Genomic DNA, 17,398 nt, shown 5'->3' on the forward strand with positions numbered 1-17,398 from the left:
GTTTCAAGTCATCCAGTGTTTAATCTCTGTGTCTACTTCAAAGCAATAAAAAGATAATTACTGTAAGTTTAAGTCCGTCTTGGCAAAATAGTCAGCTGTGATCTTTATTATAGATTGCACTTGTTCTGCTCTCTCATTCCTGAAGATCCTTTAACCTCGCCTTATTATCTCACTTTCATCAGAGTCTGGCTGATGGCTTCTCACTGACCTTTATCCTTAGCAACACTCTGACTCTCACTAGTGCTTAAATCTTGGCACCAACTTTCAACTTGAGAGCTCTGCCCTGTCAGAGCGGTCAGTGTCGGCTCCTTGGCTGTAAAACTGCAGTGAGTGTGGGTGGGACTTCCCTGACAGCAGCAGTCACTACAGCGTCTGTTTAGATCTTCAGCTGGGGTTAGATAAGGAAAGCAATCACAACGGTCGCCTAACACTTCTCAGTGTGATGCTGGACCTTCCTTTTTTCAGTTTATTTAAGTTCAGAAAGGGTCTCATTTCAACACCATCAAATAATTATAAATTTATAGCATTTACTGAATACATTAGCTCCACAGATATCACATCAAATAGAAAATTTGTTTTCTAGTTCTCATTTAAGTTTAAGGTTCATTTGCCAAAAGTATTTTATTAGGCAATATTGAAACAGATAGAGATAAAAATCCACTTATTTTTAACTCAAACTCAAATTAATTCTGAAAAGCATTATCAAAAATTTTTGTTTTAGAATTTAATATAATATTCAGATAAAAAAATAATAATTTCAATGTCCTTCTTACTCTTTTCTACCTGTTTGTTCTTGTGCTGAGTTTGTTATTGTATGGTTGCTGCAGTCAGTAAAAAGTAAGACATTAACACTGTTAAGTTATTTTGAAATTTTTGTACTTATAACATCTTTTGCAAGAGTGCAAAAACATGCTGACTATAACATTTTCACCATCACTTAAGATTAAAGATTGTGAAATCATTTATCTTAAAGACCTATAAGGACTTGGGAAACATGAACCTCAGTTTTTCATCTGCAGTAACATAAAGAGTAGCTCCCCTCTAAAAATGGACTCTGAAGTTGAGGGCCATCGACAGGTGAAGTTATTAACCTCACTGCAACAACACCCATCAGGGACAAAGGATCTGCAGAACAGCAGTTGTAGGGGACGATGTCTCTGGTCTTTAGAGGCTCATGTACCTGAAGGGAGGGAGAATGAACCAGCTTCATGTTTCCTGTGCCAATAGGTCATTGCCAGAGGTTTAACCACAACTTGGTGCAAACCTTTAAGCTGCCAGAAAACTAAATGTATCACAGCCGGTCACAGGGAGGGTTCTGCTGGTGCCTTGAAGTCAACATTGGATCAGAACTGGAAAATTAAGTCTTTGCAAACTGTTGATATTGTGATTTATCACAGTAAAAAGTTTGTTCTAGCTGAAGTAATTCTGATTTATCACAGTAACCCAATTTTTAATGCACTTCACAGTTTGCATTAAAGTTTGCTTTTCCAGAATAAACACAAAATTAAGGTTGAAAGGACAGTAATCACAAGCAAGGTTGTGGAAACATATTGGTATGAATCACAGCTCCCTGAACGAATGAGAGCTTGCTTGGACTAAATCTGAAGTCCAACAAAGTCGTTCATGGTAATCTGGACAGGAGTGTTTGTGGTTAAATGAGGGTGCGTCTCCAAAGTAAAGCATTCATAGAGAAGGAGTACCTTAGAGTTTTTGTATCGCCACTAACAAGACCCACTGTTGGTCAAAGTCACATGTTTTAGCTCCTGCCACCACATTTCTTTTACAAATATTATCAAAGCAGCATTTATTACCCAGCTAATCTGCACCCACAGTTATTTACAAAAATTTGTGAAAAAAGCAACTGAAATCCAAGTAAAAATTGGGCTTCAGAAGATTGCAAGAAAGTCTAAACACACAGAAAGAGATAAAGAAATTTAAGATGTTTTAAAATGTGCAATTTTCTGATTGTATTTGTAGAACTATTTTGTTTTACCTGAAAAAAGAAGAATTTCTCACAAATTCATGAATAAAAGTATGAGAGGGATATGTGAAAAAAACAAAACATTTTACCTGGAAGGCTTCACCTTGCAATGCAGGACAAAGTGTGTTGCTAAGGCCAAGATGCTAATTAATACAGGACACTGAGTCACTGTGTAGTTAGATCCTTCCTGGTTGGCATCTGCTTGGCAGCTAAACTATACTAAAGTAGTGCTTAGAACATTTAAAAAAAGAGGTTATGAGTTAAAAGAGGTTATAAGTTTTACCTCTAGTAGAAATGTCTTTTGACATTCGTGAGAAAAATCCAGATCATTTGGTCCTGGAGGGTGAAGCTACCAGCGTGGCTAAGAAGGATCCAGACCAAAGCAGACTGCATTGTCTTAGAAGTCCAAATGCAAAAACGTTACAGTAGTTCATATAAACATTTTTTATGAACTATTTATTAAGCATATGCAAAGAAATCAGTAATTATTTGTGTAGGAAATTGGTGAAAAGATGCTGGACCATCAGTGATGCTCCTAATTATAAACCAATAACAGAACACTACTGCAGAAATCTCGAACTATGCCTTTAATGCTGCCTGAAGTGACCCAATTCAGATTTTTTTGCCACTATGTGACCTGTATGTGATCTTTTCAAGAAAACTTGAACAATACAGATCCATACCTGATCTTTTCAAATGTGGCCTTTGTTTGTACAGCCAAGTTGCGTTCATCTGACTGAACGTCATTTATAATCGACAAACGTCACGATTCTGCATATGGTGGGAAGAAAAACAATGTAAAAAATCTGATTTAAAAAAATTCTAAAAGTAAGCATTAAAGCTTGCAATTTCAATGTAGCCTAAAATCCAACCTTCAACCTGTATGTCACCAAATACCGTAAATCCTTATGCACACCTGTCTGCGCCATGTCAAAGTTAGTCAACTATATGCTTTCTAAGTTGGCACAAGTTTAATTGTGAATTTTGAACATCTGCAAACTCTATTTTGAACATAAATCACTAAGTCAGAATCCTCATTTAAGCTCAAACACTCAAGAACATCAAGAGAGTGAATACAGATCAGCTCCATATGGCAGATTACACATTGTGGCCAAAAAGGCTCTTTAACGTCATTGGTTTAGTCTTCCCTCATATAGGAGCCACTCTTTCTTTGGCATTTAGCCTTCCAGGCAGGGCTGAAAAAGAATCCTAAAGGAAAGTTTTATATTATTCAAGCTCAGAGCCGCAGACATCCAAAAAACTTTGTCGCTGTTCATTTCAAAGCTGCAGCTCTTCTGTTCTTTCAGATATTTTTCAGTAGGTTTTCCATTTTAACTATTTCTTACTTGAGTCTCGGCTCACCGATGAGATGCACATTCTTAACATGGCTTTTGCCTTGAAGCAGCAGAATCAAGGACTCTGATCCTGCAGACTTTGAGATGCTGGTGAGCATATACAGGCAGCAGAAAGGTCCCGATCTATTAGCAGTGATTTAAAATGCAGTCAAATGACACATCATAATTGTACTTTGAGATGTTTCCGACACCTGACTTCCTGGAGAGTAATGGTCTATTTCTAAGAATTCACGGTTAATGACATGCCTTAGGCTGCTCATTCAAAGACTTGAGTTAGTAAGAGATCTGAATAACGAACTATGCAAGCTGTCAAAGCGCTGAATAAGATATTAACCAGGAAGGAGAGCGATGAAAAGAGCTGCATTTGATGTTCTGGAGATCAATTCAAATGAAAGAAGCCTTGAGGTATCTATCAGTTATTTACTACTAAACTGTTTCCAAGTGATTACTTTAGGGGGAAAGAAATATTTCTCCACAACCAATATTGTACCAATATTGTAATATTTTTGTCACCAAAATCAGTGTAGCAGGCAAACCAACAACTATTTAGATGGTTCACAATTGATAAGAAGCTGAATAAACTAAACATAATGAACCAGTGCTCAGTTCTTCTTCATTAATCTGTATTTTGTCTGAAAAAATAAACAAGAAAGCATTCACATTCACACAGCGTTTATAACTAAAGCTTATTTACATCCATTTGTGCTTTCTTGTTTCTTTTTGCTCACAGAAACTGAACTTTCTGTGGAAGATTTCCCAAAACAACTGCTCTCATTCCCATACTTTAACTCAATCTCAACATTTGATGGAAAAGTTATGGATTAAGACTTAGATTTGCAATCAACACCATCAGTTTGGTATTTCTCTTTAATGAAAGTTTGATGCAGTCCATATTGTGGCTTTGGGCTTGTGTTCCCGGTGGACCTTCCATACCTGCCATATGGCAGTATGTTCCCACTAAGACAGATCCATAATGAAGCTATCAAGAAGCAGTACTGATTAGTTTTTCTATTTAATCTCGCATATTAGACTTTTTTGCAGAAATCTCATAAACAACCACCCAGCGATCCGCTCCATGTCTCCGTCTGTTCCATGAAGCTAGCTTTATTTGTAAAAGCTGAGGTTTTTGCAGAACCTGGAGGAATTTTCTGGTGATTTATGCTGAACCAGAATCCGTTAAGAGTGACTTGTCTTGCAGCTTTGTGATGAAACTGTTTTCTGTAATTTAATAGTTGAATAGCTCATTAAATAAACATGCTTGTGGGATACCACATTAACACTGCAAGCCTAAGAAGCTTTTATTAGCAGTTAATTAGTATGGCTATCTCTTTAGGTAACCAGCCTGCAGTCAGCGTCTAAAGATACTTTTAAAACCCTATGGTTATGTCAAAAACAGAACTGCACCCACTTTTGATGTTTTGATGTTTTATGTTTTACTGTTTGTTTGATTATTACTTTAACTTTTAGAGGTATTTTTTAAAAAGCCCTTCTAGGGACAAATGCTGCGAATTAGCTTTTGCTATTGCACTATGACGTAAACATGGGACTGCTGTTCTCTTTCAGTTTGTCTATGTCGCTGTATGACTGTCCCTACCAAATAAACTAATTAAATTAAACTAATTAAAAACAGCACTACCTTAAGACTGCTAGGTGTTGCTCCCTTAGTTTAAATGAATGTTTTGAAACTGGAGGTATTACCAAACAGCTAAAATTATTTTTATAAGAATAGCAGGAGCTCTCCACTTCTCTATTTGCCATACTGCTGGAGAAACTCTGCTCCCTCAGGCATTTCTTGGGCATTATAACAAAAGACCACAGAAACATTGGTATAATTCTAGTGGTTTTGGACTATACCATGTGAAAACCACCTAATACTCTGGATCCACAGAACTGACCCACAGTGAGCTGTAACCTGCACTTGATTAGCTTGATTAGACACTAGCTTAGCTTAGTGTCTCAGTCATTTATAGTGAGATACTATAAAGGCTAATTACTGAGGTTAATTAGTTTCTACTCTTTATAAATTAAACATATTTTTGTCGGCCCCATTTGCTGAAGACATTTTCACATCTTTTTGAAGAACATGAAACATTTGTTTTTGTTTTGATCATCTTCTGTTCATCCGTTTTAATTAGTTAGAGAAGAAATTTTGATAACAGTCTTGATACCAGACAGAAGGGTTAGGGTTAGGGTAACCCTATATATATACATGAGGGCTGCTGCACAGTGGTGCAGTTGGTAGAGCTGTTGCCTTGCAGCAAGAAGGTCCTGGGTTCGATTCCCAGCCGGGGGTCTTTCTGCATGGAGTTTGCATGTTCTCCCTGTGCATGGTGGGTTCTCTCCGGGTTCTCCGGCTTCTTCCCACAGTCCAAAAACATGACAGTCAGGTTAATTGGGCTCTCTAAATTCTCCCTAGGTGTCAGTGTGTGTGTGAATGGTTGTTTGTCCTGTCTGTTGTTTGTCCTGTCCAGGGTGACCCCCGCCTCTTGCCCGGAACGTTAGCTGGGGATAGGCACCAGCAACCCTCCCAACCCCATTAGGGACAAAGGGTGAATAGAAAATGGATGGAACGATGGATATATACATGAAAAAACTCAATTCACAATTTTTGAAATAGAAAAGTTATCTCTGAATCATTTTGCTTCTGCTCCTCAGCAGTTGCATCAATATTGAGATTCCCATTGAAAAACTATGAATTAAACTGTGAATAAGTTAATTTGTGTCAAACTAGACTGATTATTAGATCAAACTGCAGTCAGTCGTTTAGAATAATCCATCCGTTTTCTATTAATGCTTAATCCTTGCAGAGAAACTCAAGTGAGTTTCTGGAGGACACCTTGGACCACTTAACAGTCCATCACAGGGCAACACAGAGACACACTAGACCGACAACAACTCATACTCTCTAGGGCAATTAACCCAGCAAGGATGTGTTTGGACTGCAGGAAGAAGAGTGCCTGGAGAGAAAAAACAAACGTGTGGTTAGAACATGCAGACTCCAGAATCCCTCCAGCTGTGAAGCAACAGTGTGAACTAATACACTGCTATGCAGCGCTGAATCTTAAGGGATCTAAATCTTTTATTCCCCCTTCTATTTAGCATTCAGCCATCACCTACAGTATGACACAGAAGCATGCCTTTGCTCCACATGTGTGTATTTCAGTGTATATCATTCTCTTATTTTATGTTCACTGTCTCTCAGACACTTTTTGATGTCTGTTGGATTTGTTCCAGAAATTTTCAGTAAAGCAGGATTTCACATATTCAGATAGACGGCTGTAAACTGAAGTCAGCTGGTGGAAATGATTGGTTGAAACAAACCCCTCTGATCTCCTGAACCTTGATTCTGCATGGCTGACACACCACAACTCCACTCCAGATTCTCCACAAAGCTTTTCTCTTTTATTTAACAACGTCCACCATCCCACCTGCTCTGCATCCTCTCAGTAGTCCAGACCAGTTTACGGCAAAATAGGGTCTCTGTTTCCATCAGCCGGTCCTTCCCGCCACAGCAGACTTTCATACAGTGTTGGACACGCTGTCAACAGCAAAAAGCTAAAACCAGACAGTGACGCATTCCACAGCATGAACAGTCAGCTTCCTGTCGACACGGTTTCATGCTGACTGCTTTAGAAATTGAATATTATAAGTCAGGTAGAAAGTTTTCATGCATATAGAATTAAATTATGAGACTCTTGCTTATAAGTATTCATGGATGAATTTGAAAAGTGTACAGTATTAGGCTGCAGACGAAAGAGAGACTCCACATTCGTCTTAAAAATATAAGGAATAAGTCCAGAATTAAATTTTTATTAAATGTATACCAAAAGCCAATGAAAATTTTACAAACTAAATAAGTAAAAAATTTATGTCTTTCATATTTACATATTTATAACTCATAAATTGTCTTTTTTTTTTAATAACCCTTACTGTACAGTTGATCTGTGCTGAAGCTCTGGATGTTTTAAGCTCTCGCTAACATGTCAACTTTAAAAACTTGGATTTTGCTCCAAGGATTAAGCCTTCTGATCACTTTCCTCTCTTTGGAGATGATACCGACTCAAATCCATCAAATGCTCCCAGCTCTAATTCAGGAGCAGTCATAGCTGTTACTTAGGTAGTGTCTTCACTCCACCTGACTTTAAAGGGTTCCCCTGGGGATGCGCAGAGTTAGACTTCAGTGCTAATGTATGCAGCACTAAGCTGCCAAAAGTACAGGAGCACAGCTCTTAAAATATCTGAAAAATTTGAAACTGAATTTTATCCAGAACATTTTGAACCTTTTTGATGGAAAAGAAGTGGGATCAAAAGGCCATGCAGCCCAAGGACCTCAGAAAACCCCATAGTTTAAGAGTTTATAACTTGGCAAGAAGATTATCACTTATGATTTTATTCAGCTTACAAGGCACATTCAGGAAAAGTTAGACACATAAAGATAACTACCTAGTAGTTTTCTGTGGTTTCTGGCACAAAGATATTAGGAGAAGTGCCTTAATGTCCTATAAATTACAAGATGGGTCCTCCAAACCACTTTGCAGCCATTTTTGCTTTATGGCAGGGAAACATTTCTATGCTGAAAGAGTTCACAGCTTCAGGGAATACATTTTCCACGAAAGGGTATACAGGCCCTCCAACAGTGCTTAGGGACATGACAATAGGTGGTACAAGTCAAAATGACATCATTATGGATGGTAGGACCCAAGATCTCTCTGCAGAACATTGTTTAAAGCTTACACTTCATCTATCAGTGGATCCTGATGCCATGGGATTCCCAGATAGTACTCCCCTGGCCATCCACGTGATGTAACAGGAATTGTGATTTGTCAGAGCATCACCTTCATTCCTTTCTGATGCTCATGCTTTGTGCTTTTGGCAGTAGACATGGGCCAGCATGAAAACCTGACTGCTCTTCAACTTTGCATCCACATAAATGCAAAAGACTGTGATGCACTCTGTTATGATTCATCTACTAGAAGCAGGATAAATTTTTCAGCAAGTTGAGTTCCAATGCAAGTCCAATCTGTTGCATTGGAGCAGATGAGGCAGCTGTCACTCCTTGTGAGCATCAATTACGGTTCCTTCCATGGACCACTTTTGACAGATACTCGCCAGTGAAGAACTGCCATGTTGGAGATACGTTAAAGCAGTTTTCTTACCATTGCAAATTGATCTTTGTCAATCTTACTTGACATTCAATGTTCACTTGTTGTCTGATATATCCCACCCACAAACAGACAAAACAAGCTTGACTTGGTGCTAAGGAGGGTGTCTGGTTTGGCAACCTCAAGGATTCATCTTTGCTTTTTGAACATGATGTGAATTTGTTGGCCTCTTTAAACCATGACTTTCACATATATTGGAGCAGTTCACAGCAGAGAGTAAAGTGGCTGGGATGAGAGTCAGCTCTTCTAAGCCTCAGGCTAATAAACAGAAAAAGGTGGATTTCAGGTTCAGGGGTCAATCTTTTGCCTGAGGTAGAGAAGTTTAAGTATTTTGGAGTAGTTTTGAGTGATTGCAGCCTTTTTTACGCAAATGTTGCTTCTTCAACAATTTGTCCTAGTTAATAGAAAGCAACACCAAAAAGCAAAGCTCTCACTTTATTGGTCTGTCTAAATTTTGACCCTCACCTGTGAGCATGAACTCAAGACCAGAAAAACAGATCTCTGGAACAAGCAGCTGAAATTAGCTTCCTCCATAAAGGTAGTCGGTCTCATCTTTTGAGAGGGGTTGGGGGAAACGGGGTCTCTGGTTGGACCACTGCTCCTCTTCATCAAAAGCATTCAACTGAGATGATTCAAGCATCTCACTGCAGTTGATTGCAGTTTTGGATGAAAACTACAGAAGCCAAACTTTTAAAACTCATCTCTGAATTAAGAAAGTGAGTTCTAAGAACTAGTGGATGGAATTTATTTTATTTGATTGACAGCAGGGAAGAAACAGACAGCCAACTACTGCTGCACTGATTTTATGCAAAATTTGCTCAGCCATGATGTACCAGAAGACAAACAGCATGCAATATTCACTTTTATTACTCAGCCAATACAGGAACTTTAAATAACTCCTAAATAAATTGGGTAGATTCCTTTCTCTTCACCAAACTTTAATGTGGTTGGTTTAATACCAAAGATGTGTACTCCTTCTTTAGGGTTTTTGGAGAACTGAGGAAAGCAATCAGATTGAAGATGAGAAAAATAAATCTTGAACTATAAAGGTTTTTGTTTCAAAATTACAGTTATTTACCCAGATGGCTGTGTTTAACTGTCACTTAGGAAAGTATTCAGACCTCTCTGCAGACATCTGCTCTGTCCTCCCTCAACACTAACAAGACAATCTTAAGGTCTTGTAGTCACCACATTGCTTTTTAACATCTAAGATACCAGGTAAGGTACTCAGAGCCTCATAATAGCCTCTGACCAATGTAGAAGTTAGTCATCTTCCCAGTTTAGTGGTGATATGTGGGGCACTCTGTGGTAGTTGATGGGGATGTAAAGTCAAGGCACCACGAGACTGACCTATTGTGTCAAGGGCAACATTTCTTACCATCATCATACTGGTCAGATTGCAGTAAAGTGAATTGAGAGAACTTTAGCTAAAGGTGGTTCACTCAGTAGTGGCAACACGGGTTGTTAATTCAGTATTAGCATCACTGGGAAACAGAAAAAAGTCAGTGCATCATCACCAATGTGTTTTATCCTTTGGAAAGTGAAACGCCAGCCACACATTTTGTGTTTTGTGTTCAACATGGACCATGCCAAGCTCCACTTTACACCTTCTTTGGTTTCTCAATCCAGGCATGGTATTTAAAAGCTCACATAAGCACAGGAAATGGCTGGCTTCATTGGTGATTTATGACCAGCCACGCAGCTTAGATGAGGGTTGATCTTTGCGGCTTAATGATGGAACTGTTCTTTAAGAAAAGCTAAAGTCTCAGTGTAGTTAAGACTTTGCACTCGATTTCTGTCCAGACTATTCTCTGCAGTCCTTATAGTTAAAGGATAACTCTTTTATCATTTTCTTGAATAAATGCTGATTATCTTTTAAAAAGGAACATCTTTGCACACCCAAGGCAGTCGTCTGAAGTTACACTTTTGCTTTTACATCTGCTGTAATCCAATTACCTTCCCTCCATTATGCATTCACCATTTTCTGCCACGCCACTGTGTTGAGCACCACGGGCTGTTTGGCCCACTGTCATAGCAGTGTGCTCGTGTAAACAAATTGAATTTGTGTAACCTTGCTGACGGGTACAAACTGCAGAGTCCAGTCTGGCTGGTGAGAGCGGCATCCCTAATGTTTGGAGCCCAGTGGAAACATAGTTATTACGCCCAGAAAGAGTGAACTCACCGCCTACAGTGGCAGTCGGCTTGTTTTGTTATATGGATGATGAAGTTGATGTATTGGTCCTTCGCATGCGCAGAACAGCCACAGTCTCTCTACCCAGTGATGAATTGCTTCAATACTTTAGGCTATTGAAAAGACTGGAGCACACCAGATCTCATCTCAACTCTTCCTTTCCATTTTCTCCGTTTTTTATTTTGGCAGATCTCAAATAAATTGTATTGTTTTTTTCCTTTTGTTCTGTCTTTGCTTCCACTCTATGCTTCCTTGTTCCTCCATCTATAGACCCACTTCTTTTGTCAAACTTTTAATGAGGTAAAAGGTATGCAAGGCTGCACTGGAAACACTTGACAAAGCACTTTTGAAAGATTAAGGCTGACTAACAGCACCGCGGTGCCTCGCTGCCTTAGTCTCTCCACCCTTTTCTTTCTCTGCATCTGTCCACTTGATCAGGAGGCTGTGAGGATGAGCATTGCAATAGAGGCAAGATTAAAATCGGATGTGAATTGGGCTGGAGATTGGTTTGCAGACTGAAAACGGAAACAGAGAGAACACTGGGGGAAAGATGAACAATGAGGGAAGGTCACCATTAAAGACATGGTGTGACAAGACAGTGCTGCTGCTGCTGCTGAGTTGGAGGATAAAATTGACTGGGATTCAGGATTTACTCTCATACATGCATGGGAAGTATATATATATATAAATAAATATATATATACATCTTCTTGCCACTTTACCTATTGAGTCGTTTAACAGCATCTCCTCTCAGAGTAGCCAGAGGCTGCTTTGAAAGCCATCTGTCGGCCAGTGTTTTATGCCACCCATTAAAGCACTCAGGGTGTTGTGTGGCTTTTAGCCAGTATTTCATGTCATTAGTCACTTCTAAGTGAATTTAATGAGAAATAACCTGTTGCAAGAGCCAAATCAGCCATTATTTCTTCCTAATGCCTTATGATAACCATATAGGTTAAAACATTTGGACTATTTAAGTGTCTGCAGCTCATTTTGATAGAATGATTGTGTAGTTGGTCTTTATTCCTTTTTTTGAACCCTAGAAAGGTTCTCACCACCAAAAACAAACTGTTATGCAGTATTCATAGCTGACTGCCCTCTGTTTTGCAGAGTATGGGATGTCATGTTATTTACAAGCAGAGCATTTGATCGATTGTTTGTTGCAGTAGGAGTCAGAGACACTTTCCATAAAAGTTTCATGTAGTCTGCTTTCCTCTTTGCCTCAGCAGGAGTTTCTGTTTGGATCGTAGTTCTTGTAGAGTGGCCCTATTGATTCTTGCATTTATTTTTAACTGTGTTCCCCATTTCTCTGCTTCACAGTGGCAAACATCTTGTGGCGAGAAGAAGGTACGTCTGGGATGCTCCTGCTCTTCTATAGCATTCATTAACCCGAGTTAATTGAATTTGTGTAACAGAGTTACTGAACTGTGATGAGGAGGATTAAATGATTTGTTAGTTTAATCATAGATAACATTGCTGCCAGCTTATTTCCATTCTAAATGTTCATACTTTGCAGCCTCAGGAGTTTTTTCAGGTATGTGATAAGCCTGTTGTTTTCCTGCAGGTCTCGGTATTGGAAACATGTTTTATGTGTTTTATGAAGATGGGATTAAAGTGATTCAGCCAGTGGCCTGTGAGATACAGCGGCACATCAAGCCCAGCGAGAAGCTGCTGGCTCTGCAGGTGAGTGATCATGAGAAAAGTTCAGAACTAACTTTGACCGAAGTCTTAAGTTTTTGGATGTAGAGTTTAAAACTAAGCAGACAACATTAAAACACATCATAAAGGGATATAATTTAGTGTTTGATCACAAGAAGATCTCTATGATCAAATTGGTAGGTTTTCTTCAGTCATCAAACTTTATATTCCAAGTGTTCATAAATTTGCACAAACCTGAGTTTTCCTACTTTTAATTGGTATATTTGTCTTGTTCTTTTAGTCAAAATTTGACAGGAGAACCAAATACTTTTCCAACAATTCAAACTGTCATCTTGATTTTCATAGCAAACAATTTTCAACTTTTATTGCTGATGTTAGTTCAAGTTTTTCTGCACAAAAAGTAAGCCTATCTTGAAAAGTAGTACAGACATGACCGGAGGGAGGGCTGAAATAAAAACATATATTTACATCTAGATATATGATGTAAATATATATTTATTTATATTTGTATAACTTTTTACTGTAAAATATATTTTTGTGCATCTTTTTTCCATTCTTAGCTTAAATGTAAAATATTTTAAGCTTAGAATGTCCCATTCATATTTGTTAGTGAGCCACATCATCATAGAATTGGAAAACATACAGTGCATCATTGTAGAATTAATACCGCTTGAAATTTTCACATTTCCTAATGTTTTCCAACAAACTTCAGTGTATTTATTATAACTTTAATGTATTCAATTCATGAGTTAGATCAAGTGAAGTGAAAAAAAATGAAACATGGTTTTCAACACTTTTCACCTACTTTTCTGAACCGTTAACCCACCAACAAACTTCGACTGAGTCTTTAGGTGTGTCTCTTTTTGAAGTAAGAAAACACTTCAGACACGTAAAAATCTCCCCACTTCATAATTATACACAAGATTATGTCAGTAGATGGTTGTAACATGATAAAATACAAAAAGCTTCAAGCAGTGCACAGACTTTTACAAGATACTGTATGATTCTTTCCAGACATAATTAGATCATATCTCAACAGTGTGTTTCCTCAAGCACCTGCATGATGTACAGCTGTGTTGTCTTTCTCTGCGGGTGCCACGTCAAAAAGAAAATATAGAGCTGTCTTCTTTCCTCTTGTTTTTCAAATTAATGGAGCAAGCTTTGTAAACAAATATTTGCAAGTTTTGCAAGAATAAAGCTGACAATGGAACTGGGTGTTCTCAGACGTTGTGAATTTCAGTGCTTTCTGTAACACATATTGCAACAAATGATGCCTATTTAAAATCTAAATATTTTTCAAATATATTGCTACTTAATTTGGGTTTTTGAGCTGCAAGCTATAGACGTTTATTGGGGAAATACATTATTTTATTTATTTTTTTATCACAGCTTTAAATGAGTTTGTGATGTTTGCATATTCTCGTCCAGTTATGTTTTTCTTTTAAGAAAAGAACCCAAGGCACGAGGGGGGCTTTTAGAGTGTCAAGTCAGCCTGTTTAATTTAATTCATTGACAGACTACATGCAATCAGAGTTGGTTTCACCCCTCAGCGGACTGTTTTACACCCAGTCAGCCCGCCTTAAATCACAGTTTATCACCAGAGCTCTCAGGCAGAAAAACATTCAAAGCATTAAACTGATAGATACCTGTTAGATTTACATGGTTTCTCCAATGGACATTTTCCCTCTGAGCTGCTTTTCATCCTCCAGACCTGTGCTGATTGGATGAAGGTTATACATAAAGTGAAGCCATGAATGCACAACAATCAGCCAAGTGTTCCTCTGAGAGGTGTGTTTGTATTAGGATATCAATCACTGTGAGTGTTGTGATGCCAGTTCTACAACCGTCTGGCTGCCCTGCATCGTGAACACGAGGCCATTCCCAGCATGATGTTCGCATTTCCTCCATCACAGTGGGACATTGATTGATTTGTTATGGTAATCACACAGCCTATTCATTATTATTGGCCAACATATAGAGTAGTAAACTGAGTTGCACACTGTACAGAGCAATACACCTTAATGTTCAGTCATAGTAAAGTCAGTGTTTAGTCTTAGATCAGCAAAAGTTTAGCTTACTTTGATCCTTTTCAGAAATATTCTATCAGCCACACAGCAACTAAACCAATTAGTTTGGTTTCAGAATTTGTTTGGCTTCAGATCAGTTTTTCAGACAAATCCAATAGATTGGGCTGTTTAATAATGACAACCTAAAGTTTATCTTTAGTAATACTTTAGACAAGGAAGTGTTAACATTTAGAAGTAAAAATGTTTTTACTGTCCGAGCCTGTCACAATATACCATAAAAGGCTGATTTAAGCTCACAAACGATTAACATTTTCCTTGCAATTCTCAGAACTACAGGTTTTGTCTGACAGCTACAAAGTTTGAGCCAGTCTAGAACTTACATGAGATATACTGTAAATGTTCAGTGAAATGTTTATTAAGCTTATATTTGCAGTTGGTTTCACTACCACAAAGTTTAATACAGCTTTTTTTTTTTTTTTTTTTTTTTTTTTTAAATGAAAATATCTTTATTTCCCTGTATTTAAAGAAGGATTGCAAGGGGCGTGCTGTGTTGGCGCAGGGCATTAGCACGCTCCACGCTTGGAGGCCTTAGTCTTCGACGCGGACGTTGCGGGTTCGACTCCCGGTCCTGACGACCTTTGCCGCATGTCTTCCCCCCTCTCCTCGCCCTCTTTCCTGTCTGCCTACTGTCGCAAAAATACGAGCCACTAGTGCCGCAAAAACTCTTTGGAGAAATAAATAAATAAATAAATAAGGATTGCAAACAAATTTCTAACCTGATTTATTTAAAAATAAAATGCCATATTGATATTATTATTAGTCACTTTTTATTTCCTAATTTGACAGGGAGAAACTTTGCCTCTTGGACTTAGTAGTGATTTCACACGCCTATTGTGAACAACATAACTTTTTGCAATTCTGTTCCTTCACACCTGTGACATATTTAATAGCAACATATTGTTGTTGTGCAGCCCTCCCCCACCCCTTCTCTCTCTACTTCCTCTTATGAGAGGGGAGATGTGCTACCAGCTCACCATCTAACGGGCGAAACGAGTTTCCTCTATCTGCTGGGATTTACCCTGTCCAGAACTGAAGTAAACTGTTTAAAGCTGGTCTCAAGAAAGACTCGCCTGGTTCCTGACGGCCTCCATCCAGGTGTCTCGCACCTTCTTCTTCTTGTGAATTAGCCAGACTGAGCAGCCTGCAGCCAATTAGTTTCACAGAGCACATCTGTTAACGGTAGCTCTTTCTCTTTATTACAACTTGGACTTGTTACTGAACCATCAAAGAACTTTGAAGTGACTCATTAATTGAATGTCCACAACATCTTTTAGATTTTCTTTATGCTAAATATTTTATTAGTAAGGCAATTTTGCAAGGGTCAGTACAGCTTAATTCAGTATCAGAAATAATCAAATAAGAAAGATCAATCATCTAATCTATCTTTCCCTAATGCTAACACTGAGAACTAAAAAGGGAACCTTTGAGAGATGGAGTATGGCGTTTCAAACCCCAGAACTGGCTTGATGATGAAGAAGGTGTTCCAGCAGCAGGAGGTTGATCGACAAAGGCAGGGATCTCTGTAGGTCTAATGAGTTTTCGTCTCTGCATGGATGGTGAAGTCACACAGGACTTGGGTCCTGGCAGGAAGAGTACTGACTTAGAGCGGCAGGTCTCGGGTCTGAAGCTCCCTTCATCTTTTTTCACGATCTTTCTGGTCCGTTGAGCTGTAGACGCACTGACCTCATGGAAGGAAGGTATTTTTCTTTACCTTTATCTTCATCTTTGTCTTTGGGGTCTGAACCCAGCTGATGAGAGAAGTGTGATTAGAAGCCACATGTTGCTGGGCAGACTGGTTGGTCCCCATGAACAGGACAGCCTTCGGCTCTGTGGCCCCGGCTCTTCTTCAGCTGCAGAGTTCTTTGTCCATCTCAATCTTGGCTCAAAGCTGCCTGAAGGATCCAACCAAAGGTTCCGCTTTTCCACCCACCTTTTATAGAGTTTATCCACCATTTTGGAGCGCTTGCATTGGCTAGCACTGATGCTGTGCTTGTTTATGTTTTGGTCATCTGTTTGACAAAAACAGATGATCTCATATCCATCTCTGTCTTAGAGACATTATGTCCTGATGTCTGTTCTAATGTCTCAGGGTTGCTCAGCGGTCCTCCTACATCCGTTGCCTGCACAACCTTTTCTTTGAAAAGTTGTTCGACAATCTGCTTCCAAATAAGGCATTGATCATCTCTGCTCTCCTCTTAGTTTCCCTTTTTCCCTAACCTTTCACCTACCATCTACCTCCAACATATCAGTGATCTTTAATTGCAGTTACACCTTTTACACCATTTCAAGTTCAATGTCAAAATCACATTTATAACTGGGATGGAAACTTACTTCCACTTTTTTCAGAAAACCTGCTCTTCCTGTTTCATGACTCTCTCTGTCTGACTATGATTTCTTATGATTAGATAGAAAAAAAGAAGTAGAATTAAAGCAAAGTCTGCAGGAGACAAAAACAACACACACACAACCAAATTGATTTTATTGAAGTTTAAGTCTTCTGTTGGGTCTAGATGTCACTTGTGTGATTAATTTTAGAGGTAACTTTATTTATTGTTACTGTTAAACTAAAATCTCCAGCATGGGGAGGTGGGGTGATCTCTATACTTAGTTATTTTCTGCAGCGGGTTACTTACCCTGCAGAAACGCAAAATCTTACCAGGTATTTTTTCAAGTTTCAAATCCAAACATCTTAATACACTTGAAATAAAACTAATTTGCAAATAACTTTTCAGCAAGATATAGGAGCTGGTTTTATGTAAAAAAAAACAAAAAACAAAAACAAATTAATATTGATAAACAAGTACCATACTTTCTCCACTGGAAGATTTTTTCACTTATAACAAGACATTTCTCCCATGTTTAAATGCCCAAGCACCACACCTTTGAAGGAAAGGAAACTGGTTTTAATTGAAGTAACTGATGAAACATGAACTATCAAAATAGTTCAAAGGATCATATGTATTAAG

At 38.5% G+C, this 17,398-nt stretch overlaps 1 protein-coding gene across 4 annotated transcripts in view; it reads left to right on the plus strand.

The window, feature by feature from the left end:
- Positions 1 to 17,398, plus strand: part of fstl5 (follistatin-like 5) — a 175,550-nt gene that overhangs the window by 145,487 nt on the left and 12,665 nt on the right. For all 4 annotated transcript variants that reach the window (XM_044126833.1, XM_044126834.1, XM_044126835.1 and 1 more), the window contains 2 exons: positions 12,007 to 12,033; positions 12,251 to 12,369. In XM_044126833.1, coding sequence (XP_043982768.1) covers positions 12,007 to 12,033; positions 12,251 to 12,369 — 146 coding nt within the window. The remainder of the gene's footprint in view (positions 1 to 12,006; positions 12,034 to 12,250; positions 12,370 to 17,398) is intronic.

This window comes from Gambusia affinis, linkage group LG09, assembly GCF_019740435.1.
Source record: "Gambusia affinis linkage group LG09, SWU_Gaff_1.0, whole genome shotgun sequence".
In the NCBI taxonomy this organism is placed as follows: Eukaryota; Metazoa; Chordata; class Actinopteri; order Cyprinodontiformes; family Poeciliidae; genus Gambusia; species Gambusia affinis.